The following is an 11,914-nucleotide window of genomic DNA, read 5'->3' on the forward strand; positions in this document are numbered from 1 at the left end:
TGTCACTTTAAATAACATGGAACCACAAATATCAAGAAGTCGGTGACGAAGGAACCTTTATCAAAATTAAGTGGTAATGGAATGAGTCAAATCTACCAGAAAACCAAGGCAAGGACATCCTCAGCCGAGAACGTTTACTCTCTGAACAACATAAAGACCCAGATATCATTCAACTTAGTAAGAGGGCACTTCCACCAGAAGAGGCTTCTAAAGTTGGAGAATGCTTCTATATGGAATATGGTATCCTTATGCGCAAAAATGGCGACCACCTGACGCTTCCCCAGATGAAGTGTGGCGTGTTGTTCACCAGATAGTGGTCCCCGCAGCTTATCGTCGAGATATCATTTATATTAGCTCACGATACACCTATGGCTGGTCATTTAGGTATCAATAAGACTTATAATAGGATTTTGAGTCATTTTTGTTGGCCTAAAAAATATATAGGAAGGATGTTTTAGTTTTGTAAGTCGTGTCATGTCTGTCAGATGGTAGGTAAACCGAATCAGAAGATACCATCCGCCCCTCTACAACAAAGTTCAAACTACATTTTGATAGAACCGTTTAGTCGAGTGTTGGTGAATAGCTGAAGACCTTTTCCTAGTTTTGACCAGATCTGGAAACCAGTATTTGCTTTTTGATGTGAATCCCTCGAATTCCTAGCCATACCTCTTAGGAATATAAAGGCAAAGAGTTTTCCTGTTTTGATAGCCTTAAGCCAAGTTTCCTGTTTTGATAGCTGAAGCCCGTTTCCAATTTTGTCGGCTGAAGCCTCAAATTTTATGTCGGGGTTGATAACAAGCCTCATGCATGAGTTTTGATAGCTGAAGATCCTGCTTATCATCCTGTTTTCCCAGGGAGCGCTAGAACGTTTTCATCTGTTAAAAACAAGCTGAAGCCTTGTTTCCTGTTTTGAAGACTGGGATGAAGGGGTTCATCTTGTTATTTGATAGCTGAAGGCAGTCCTGGTCTGATGGGTTTAGCCTCCTTTTGTTTTGATAGTTTGAAGCCTCGGTTAGGGGTCCTTTGATAGCTGAAGCCTCGTTTCCTGACTGATACCAATGATCTTAATCTTTTAGATTTTGATATTTCAAAGAAAAACTTTACAATGCTTGTTGATAGCTGAAGAAAATTTGAAGAGTTTTTGGCTGAAAATGAAAATCTGATACCAAAATAAATTATCATTTTCTTTAAGTAGTTGTTTGTGAAGATGAATCAAGTGATAAAATAATATCCAGTCTATTTTTTTGTTTATGAAGATGACTCAAGTGATAAAATAATCTACAGCGGTATTTATTTGTTTTCTTTTGAACTATAATAACACGGGTTTGTCACATTAACATGTTATAAGATATTTTGAAAGGTCTATAAATTCTGTATATTCTCAGTTGCCACTTTAGCCAATCTAATATGTTTAAATGTATATATCTGTCTCTATAAGTGTTCAGATCTAACTAGATGTTAATTTACACTGAATAACGAGAAATTTTCTACTGATTCAAACTTGGACATTTGAACATTCAACAAAAAGAACAAGTTAAAAACTTGGTGAACAGTTATTTAAAGGTTCCGGATTGAAAAAACTTAATGCAGCTTGTCATGATGTTATAGTTGGCGAAAAACTGCCTATCAATCACTAAACATCCGTACCGTCTCAATCCAATAAAACCATTTTACATGAATGGATACATTGTATTAATTGTGCAGAATGTCTCTCAATACTTAAGAAAGCACAATAACTCACGGTCTACGTTATATACAAAAAGAGGTCAAGCAATAGTGGCGACCCGCGTTGGTGCTTGTTATATCTGGGGAGGGTAAAACAGTAAATGCATGTTATAAGTACCAGGGACAAATTATTCTTAAGTTTTAAAAACATTGACATTGACTTTTGAAAGTCAAGTGGTGATGAGGCATCAAAGTCAAGTGGTCATGAGGCATTAACAGAAAGAGCAAAAGAAATATCTGCTTTTGCTACAACAGATGGACTTTACCAGTATAAAGTAATGCCTTTTGGCATGAAAAACGCACCGGCTGCATTCCAAAGGATGATTCACTCCCTTTTTCAAGACTTTGAGGGATGCGAGGCCTACATTGATGATGTCATCATATACAGCGACACATGGGACGAACATCTCCGAATCATGCGTGCTTTATTTGACATTTTAGCTAAAGCAAACTTTATTGTGAACCTTGAGAAGAGCGAATTTTGTAATGCCTATGTAGAATATTTAGGTCATAAAGTAGGTCAAGGTTATGTTACACCTATTATCGCTAAAGTGGAAGCTATCGCAAAGTTCCCGATTCCTACAAACAAGAAAGAGTTGATGAGGTTTTTGGGCATGGCTGGGTTTTACAGAAAATTTTGTCAAATTTTTTCCTCAGTTGTAAGACCACTTACGAATCTTTTACAAAAGAGGGTTAATTTTGAATGGATAAAGGACTGTGAAAAATCCTTTCATAAAATCAAATATGTCCTTATGAGCAACCCAGTTCTGTCAACTCCAGATTTTTCGAAGCAATTTAAGCTTACTGTTGATGCTAGTGATGTTGGAATCGGGGCAGCTTTGTTTCAAAAACATAGTGATAGTGTAAATAGAGTTGTTTCTTATTTTTCAAAGAAACTTACAAAATGTCAACAAAAGTATTCCACCATTGAAAAGGAATGCCTTGCTTTTTTGTTAGCCTTACAGCATTTTGATGTTTATCTGAATGTTACTTTGAATCCAATTCTTGTATAAACGGATCACAACCCCCTGACATTTTTACATAAATTGTCAAACAAGAATCAAAGACTGACTAGATGGAGTTTGTTGTTACAAGAATACAACATAATAATTAAGCATATCAAAGGCAAAGACAATGTTATTGCAGATGCCTTGTACAGAGTATCGTGAACATATATGATTTTGTATTAATGTACATATATTTCATTTTGACAATATAAGTTTTCATTGACATTCAAACTTTTTGAGAGGGGGGGGGTGTTGTGAGGTGTGTATTGTTTCATTATGTATATAATTAGTAACATTAAGTTTCTTGAACATTCCAGAGTGGTCAATATGTTTAGGAATTTTTCCTAGAACATTCTTGAACTTATTCATGTCCAGAACTTTCCATGAATATCATGTACTTACAATTTCTAGAATATTCTAGATTTATAATACTGTATAAATACCCTGTCAATTTGATGAAAAAAAAACATTGTCGTATAAGCATCATTGGGGTATTACTGGGATATAATTTCACTGGGACATTGTGTGCAGGAACGGACACTCTGATGTATGTATTTTTAGATTTTTGCTAAGTTTGTACTTAATGATTTGTATATTACTGTAAATAAATTATTGTTAAGTTTAAATTGTGTAATTGATCTTTGCTGGCATTTAGGGTTATTCTGACCCATAACAATTGTTCAATTGTTAGATTCTGTCTTTAACAAGTAATTGGACATGACTTACTGAGTCATTTAATTTAAGAAGTCTGCATTTTAATTTCTCCAACTCTATATGAAGGAACAAGACAATCAGTAAGGAACTTCCATACAAATTCTATCATCTGGTAAGTCACCTGGACTCAGAAAACCAGTAAATCATAGATAGATCAATCTTAAAAACCGGTAAATCACCTACAGTATAAACTTTGAGAACCGGCTGAGGAACAGAGCAAACACTGACCTCCAGAACTTCAGAAATTGGATCAGGTGCCATGGAGAAGTTAACGAGCCGACCGGTCACACCCGATGTATGCTTTTTGACATGATTTGAAAATATCGACCTTAGAACGTATGAAATTATACTTTAAACTAGAATGCTTATAATATATAAACAATTAAACTTGTGGGCGGAGTAAAGGTTTACTGTAACTAAATATGGATCTTTTAATACACCCAGGATCTACGAGTGGGTGGTGGATTCACAGGGGGCTCTAGCCCCTTTAGTGTATCTAGTATTTCTGGTGGCGGATCAACAGTTGTTAGTGGTGGGACTTCTACCATTGGCGGATCCAGTTTTATGGGTGGCGGTGGAAACAATAGTGGGATCCGCCCCTCTGTTGGTGTATCAACAGGAACTAACACTCAAACTACGTACGTCGTGGCGCCCACAAAAGAGTGCGGAACAGAACAGATTTGTCATGAAAGGTGCGGATCAAACTACCAGATCGGGGAAGCAGGAAAAGATGGTTGTGGGACTTGTATCTGTATAAAGCCCTCTGTAACATACGGTGAGTTGGATTGATAGATCGCTTTAATTATTGTTTTTTTTTTTTTAATAAATTCGCTCTAGAGACACGTTAAAATACTGAGTTTGACTTGGTATATTGGAATAATATTGAACCAAATGTTGGAACTTTAATAAACAATGTTGGACGAACATTGTGCCAACGTAATGATTGTATTTGAAACTGAGGTCCAATGTTGGCCAAGGTTTCAAAATATGTAGTTAGCATTGGTATGTTAAAATAACATATAAAAATTACGCCTAACATGTTTGTTAGTCGCACCAATGAAGAAAAGAACATTGGGCCAACACAAATAACCTACATTGGCCCAACATTACTATCATTGTTATGCCAACGTCATCATGTTATTTGGGATTTAAGATTTCATGTATCTGAATTTAATGTAATTTGAAACACTTCTGTTGTTATTTTTTTCCAAGCACTGCCATACTAATTCTAATAAACAAACATATGAATAATTACAACTATCATACACTAACTCAACATTAACTTCCTTCGGTATATGTGTTACCTTTTACGTTATCATATAACCTACCGTGTAATGATTAACATTGTGTTTCATTTTTATTTCAACAGGTCGTGACCTTGACCTGTCCTAGCCTGACCTGTAACTATGGCTGCAATGTGGGATATAAATGTGGAACAGACGGGTGTCCCACGTGTGACTGTGCTCTACCCTCAGATTAATATAGAATCAGAGATACATACAAAAAAGTATGATAAATCAAAGATAAATTATGCTGATTAGGACAAAGGTGTATGAAATTAGTTCTAACTTCTTTCTTTTCTACATAAGAAATATATACTGCAATAGCAATGGATTATTCTAAGTTCGTTATTGTAAGGTTCTGATAAGATAGGAAAAGGGACAATTTATTTCAATTTTTTAACAGAAAACTTACTTGAAAATATAAAACTTCATAGATTTATGTCTGTTTAATATACACAGAAATTCACTAGGGGTTTATAACAAGTTGTAAAATATATTTCTGAAACATATTGAACGCTCCATAGGAAATACATTTACGGTAAACATACATTCAAATACATTCGTGAAAAAAAACCAACCCAACACAGAGTGGATTGTACAACTTCCTTAAGATGTCCTGCGTCATGTGACGTTGGTTATAAGTGTGGATCGGACGGTTATCCTACCTGTGAATGTTTGGTGGGATATGTGCAAACACAAACAACCGGTAAGTCACCTACGTATAAACACAAACAACCGGTAGGTAATCTACAATACAAACTCAGGCAATAGGTAAGTCGGCTAGGTTACAAAATCAGGAAACCGGTAAGTTGTCTACGTATACACTTCAGTAACCGGTAAGTCGTCTATATTATAAACACAAACAACCGGTAAGTCGCCTATAGTACAATCACAGGCAACCGGTAAGTCTTGTACGAAGTCGGGCAATCGGTTAGTCGTCTATAGTATAAACTCAGACAACCGGTTAGTCGCCTACAAGTCTTATAAATGAAGGACCCCATTGGAAATAAGCTTTTTCAAAAAGGCTTTTATGGGTTATCTTTAGGTAGTATCTATCATACAATTTATTTAATTATAATAACATGTATATGTTTAATTAGAACTTCTTTATGAAGCATAGTGCTGAGATAATGTGTGTTTTTTTTCTAATAGTATGCTGTAATGTTTTAAATGTGAATCATGACATTCTGTGATATTTTTACCTGAATAAAATGAAATCTAATATATATATTTTTTTTAGCTTTTCAAATTTTCCAGACCATTAAGCTTTTTTTAAATCTTGTAATTTATTCTGGACCAATGTATTGATTGTGAACATATTGACCCCAACACATGAAACGGTCACCTATGTTCAAACTGTTCCGAAGCAAACACAACTGTTTACGTCACAGGAGTCAATGAATGCACTGATTGTGACGTCACACCGCAAATGGTGTCTTACGTTAAGCCTAGGCCTCAGACACAAACTGTTTACGTCAGTGGTAACAATGAGTGTCATGATTGTGACGTCACGCCTCAAATGGTATCCTACGTAAAACCAAGACCACAAAAACAAACTGTTTACGTCACAAGTACGAACGAATGTCATGACTGTGAGTTCATTAAGCCTCAGATGGTGTCTCACGTAAGACCACACCCACAGCAGCAGACTGTGTATGTTACAGGTATGTAAATTTTAAAATATAAAAATGCTGCTACATGTTTTATATTAATCTTACTATTCAATAATAAAAAGAAAAAAAATATGCTCTTAACTTTTTTTCCGCAAGGAACATTTTGAACGAGAATGTAACGGATTTTTGAAAAACTTCTTTGTTTCTAGTTAACCACTCCAGAAACCATGTATACCACAGGTAGTGTATATACAAAAATGACCCGGGGGAAAACGGAATACCCTTAAAGTTTTAGATAGGCCATATATAAAAAAACAAACTGTATATATACAAAAACCGGACAGGACGGAGAACGGGATTCCTATCTATGTAGACAGGCCACGCCCACAAAAACATACCATGGTTGTCACTCAAACACAGAAATGTCATAACAGTCACTCGTGTGGATCAGGTAAAGAAAAACACAAAAGTGTCAGGTCACGTGTCAGGTGAAGATATAGTGAAGGATTGTTTTGTCTTAAAATGGGCTCAATTTTCATAGGAAAATAAGAAAAATTTAAAAATCTTTTTCAAAACTTAAAACAAAACGAAAGAAATGCATGATTTTCATATATTTTTAAATCAAATATCAACTTGTGATGGGGATAAAATGGTGGACTTATATCATAGTAAGAAGTGTTTTGTTTTAAAGAAGACAAGCATAACCATTGGCTTTTTCTCAAAATGTTTTTTTTTTATATTTAATACCCCAACGACTATGATGCAATAACCAAAAATTATAAATTTTACGGTATGCATATATCTGGAGAAACTGATAATGATTTTGTTTTTTGTGTTTCTAGGCGGACTGTCTCAAATCTATTTACATAATTATATATTATTATTGATTTTTTAGGTTCTTCTAGCGGTAGCTCCGGTGGTGTTATAATGAATGTACTGACGGGTGGATCAGGTTATATCAGTGGCGGATCAGGGTTCAGTTCTGTTGGAGGTGGTGGATCCAAGGGAGGCCATGGTGGGACTCCTTACGGAATCAGTGGCGGATCCACTGTTTACAGAAACGGGCGCGTATATATGGAAAAAGCGGCAGCGGGAGCGGAATAAGATCAAATTTGACCGACCTAATTTTAAAAATATCATAAATACAGAAATTCATTTCAGTATATATGATAATTAAGGATTTTTTATTACACTGAATGCATATCTTTATTTCTTTTGCTTTTTTAACAGCAAGGAACTGTTCTCTTAACATATTTTTAGTTGTTTAACATTGTATTGCATTATCCTCTTTGTAATTAGTTTGTTTACATCGTATTGATCTTTTCAATTTGTCAAAACCATTTTTATTTTGTTTTACATTGTATCGTATTGTTCTTCTTTGTATCATATGTGCAACAGATTGATATATTTGTTTTACATTGTAGCAAATTGTCCATATGAATTTTTTTTTTGGTTTATTTTGTTTTACATTGTAATGTATTGTCCCCATTTGTTTTTTTCTATTGTTTTAATTGGTATTATTTTGCTGATAGACATGACTGATCATCCATCTTGTATCAAGTATGACGATCTTCATGTAGACGGTGTTTATGTTAAAGGAAATCAAGTGTGAAGAAGGTGTTTATGTTAAATGTAATCACGAGTATAGGCGGTTTTATGTTCAGTTAATCACGTGTGTAGACGGTGTTTATCCAAAGGTAATCACGTGTGTAGGTGGTGTTTATGAATCAGGTAATCACTGTAGGCGCGTGATTTACCAAGCGGTAATCACTGGTGTTTATGTTAAAAATCTAATCACGTTGTAATGGTGTTTATATATAAATAATCATTTCGTGTGTAAAGACGGTGTTTATGTTAAAGGTAATCACGTGTGTAGGTGGTGTTTATGTTAAAGGTAGTATTTTGAATCACGTGTGTAGGTGATGTTTATGTTAAAAAAAATCACGTGTGTAGACGGTGTTTATGTTAATGGTAATACGTGTGTAGGTGGTGTTACTGTTAAAGGTAATCACGTGTGTAGGTGGTTGTTTATGTTAATTTCATGTAATCACGTGTGTAGACGGTGTTTATGTTAAAGGTAATCATGTGTGTAGGTGGTGTTTATGTTAAAGGTAATCACGTGTGTAGGTGGTGTTTATGTTAAAGGTAATCACGTGTGTAGACGGTGTTTATGTTAAAGGTAATCAGGTGTGTAGGCGGTGTTTATGTTAAGGTAATCAGGTGTGTAGGCGGTGTTTATGTTAAAGGTAATCACGTGTGTAGACGGTGTTTATGTTAAAGGTAATCACGTGTGTAGGTGGTGTTTATGTTAAAGGAAATCACATGTGTAGACGGTGTTTATGTTAAAGGTAATCACGTGTGTAGACGGTGTTTATGTTAAAGGTAATCACGTGTGTAGGCGGTGTTTATATTAAGATTAATCACGTGTGTAGGTGATGTTTATGTTAAAGGTATTCACGTGTGTAGGCGGTGGTTATGTTAAAGGTAATCACGTATGTAGACGGTGTTTATGTTAAAGGTAATCACATGTAGGCGGTGTTTATGTTTAAGGATAAATACATGTGTAATCGGTAATTTGTTTGCTCTCTGATCCTGATGCAGGCGGTAATATTATTTATCAGTTATCAGGTGTGAAATCATGACTTACAGTAAAAAAATTAATTTGTATACGATGTCTATAAGTAGAAAATCAATAATCTCCTGGTTAATATATAATAATCTTAAGTCAATTTGTTTGATAAATTATTTATATTCAATATACACATTACGTTCTTAAATCTGTTAGATCAAAAAAACCATCAATTTGCAAAACTTAACAAGTTTTTATATATGTATTTTGGGAAATCTAAAATTCGTGTTATGTTAATTGATAAACATTGCAGTAGTGAAATATCGCCATTCTTTGAATATCGAAAAATATAACCAATGAAAAAATCAATCTGAATTAACAAATAAGCTCGACAAATTGAAGTATCGATGATTTCATGGATTATTTAATTACTTTACTTCCTGTCAAAAAATCAGAATGGCTTCAATGGTAATGGTATTTCATTACATTAAATTCATAATAAAGCTTATAGAATGAAATTTTGTATTCCTTTATTTGAAAGTTCAAATGAATTAAATTTAGAACTAATTATGAATGAGTCATAATAAGTTATATAATTTATGTAAGTATATAATATTATATACACAATCAGTCTATGTATTGTAATTGATTCTTTTACAAATTAATGAACAGTATAAATAATTGATATTTTTTGGAAAGAAGATGAACACCAATAAACAACAAACTTAGTGTTTCCTATAATTTAGCCCTGTTAATTTTCTTAAAAATTAACATCAATTTTTTGATCAATTATTTTTCTGTATCCATAATCCCTTATCAGTCAATTCTGAACAATGCTTCAAAATATGATTTTAGATAAACATTAATCAGATTAAACTCTGATGTCTCATTTACATTTGGTCAACGCAGTATTTGTTATAAGCTTATTCAAAAATGAGTAACAACACTTTTTTCCCTAATAAATCAATTAGCACAGTAACTTTAGCTGATTTATAAATTTCATTTCACATTTATAGTCCAAGCCATTTTATGATATATACCTTCTCTACATACAAGTGTAAATATTGTTTTATATCAAGAAAAATAAATCAAATCCTGTGTTGAGAGATATTTAGAATATTTATCTAATTTTCACTAAAAAAATACTTTTTATATAAAGAAAAAACTGAAAAAACAGTATCAACAATGAAAATCAAAATTACTTCAATAAAAATAATGAAATAACACGTTCAGTTAATTTTGTTTTAAAATGTGGAAAATATATATATATATATATATATATATATATATATATATATATATATATATAAAATATATATATATATATATATTGTATATATATATTCCAATAAAATCATCAAAAATATTCATTTGATGAACAACACACATTCCACTTTCAATAAAAAAAATTGAACACAGCTTCTTACACAGAGTTAATGTAAAATTGTTTAGCGGGAATAGATATTTGTTATCAATCAAAACTACATTGTGACTTAATATTAATCCATTTTAACGATATAATATATATATCACAATTTCCCCTGACACAAAAAATATTTAAAGGCATTCCAATACAAACTCATAAGCTCAAAAATCACTCCCTACAGAGCTGATAAATTTGGTCTCTTTGCATAAATTGGAAAATTTGACCAAATATTCACACAATTTCACCAGAAAGCACTGATGTAAATTGTTTCATTAATGTAATTTATGAAAAATTTCATTCTCCCAACTGCATCATGCAAAATTGTTCACTAGATTTGTCATATAAAGATGGGGATAATTGTATTAAACATCACAAACTTCAAACTTATTGAACAGGTTATATGAAAATTTCCTGCAACTGAAAATTTACCAAGATTCTGTATCGAAAACATGAGTCAATTATGCATCTAATAAAGCTTGTGATATTTACACACTCCATGTACTAGCATTGAATTGTGCTTTTGCAATTGCATTGAAGTTTTTCAATTCAACATCCTATTTGCAAAGTTAAAAATGTCTTTTATTTCCAATAAATCTGGAAAAAATTGACCAAATACTCACACATCTCCATTTTTTCTCTATAAATGCAGTGGTTCTTTGGAGAATCAACAGTTACATGTTGAACATTGCCTAAAAAAAATCATCATGCAACACTGTTCACTACATTTGATTCCTACTTGTAATTATTGATATTCTCAAAATAATCACAAATTCAAATTTTCCATTAACACAAAATCTATGGAGATAAACTTTTACCATTATCTGACAATCGTTACTGCTCATTCCTTGTAAAAATAAACCTTTATCACTTCCTCCCCAGCAAGCTGATTGAACACTGTTTCCTCTATTGTCTCTTATTTAATAAATCTAGGAAAATGATTGAAAATTCACACAGTTTATACCAAACAAGACAGCACAAATTGTTTCAAACTTTCTTGTGTTATATAAAATTTATTAATACATTAAAATACATATTTGAATAATTATTGCATGTAGTTGACTGTCTCATAGATTTTCCCTACTTGTAAAGATTTTCTTTTTAATGGTATTACAAACTTTTTTTAACTTCCCACTGAAACAATTATGCAGAATACTTTCAACACCATTTGACCAAAATTCAAGATTTCCAATCCTTTTCTATAAAAAAAATATTTTTTTTATAAAAATCCATAACAAGCTGAATGTAACACTGTCCATCCTCTATTGTCCCTTATGCAATAAATCTGGAAAATGGCGACCAAATATTCACATATCTCAATTTCACCAGAACGAAGCAATGATGTAAAATTGTTTCACCAATAAATATATTTATTGACGTCCAAATTAAAAATCAATCAATAGTTTGACTATTTGAACATTGCCTCCCCAAGCTGCATCATGCAACACTGTTACACTAGATTTGTCCCTAAACTTGTAATAGATGGGGAAAATTCAACTAAGTAATCACAAACTTCAAATTTTCCACTGACACAAGCTCTATGCAGAATACTTTTACCATCATCTGACAAGGTATTATTG

At 32.8% G+C, this 11,914-nt stretch overlaps 1 protein-coding gene across 1 annotated transcript; it reads left to right on the plus strand.

Moving 5' to 3' along the window:
- Positions 1-1,256: 1,256 nt before the first annotated feature.
- On the plus strand, positions 1,257-5,051 carry LOC134273413 (uncharacterized). The gene is made up of 3 exons (XM_062755605.1): positions 1,257-1,265; positions 3,891-4,221; positions 4,816-5,051. Exons 1-3 carry the CDS (start codon positions 1,257-1,259, stop codon positions 4,836-4,838), a joined length of 363 nt encoding a protein of 120 aa, XP_062611589.1. The 3' UTR covers positions 4,839-5,051.
- The last annotated feature ends 6,863 nt before the right edge of the window (positions 5,052-11,914 follow it).

The sequence above is a fragment of the Saccostrea cucullata genome, unplaced genomic scaffold (assembly GCF_032062105.1).
Source record: "Saccostrea cucullata isolate Sc308-1 unplaced genomic scaffold, CSIRO_AGI_Scuc_v1 ctg8061, whole genome shotgun sequence".
Lineage (NCBI taxonomy): Eukaryota > Metazoa > Mollusca > Bivalvia > Ostreida > Ostreidae > Saccostrea > Saccostrea cuccullata.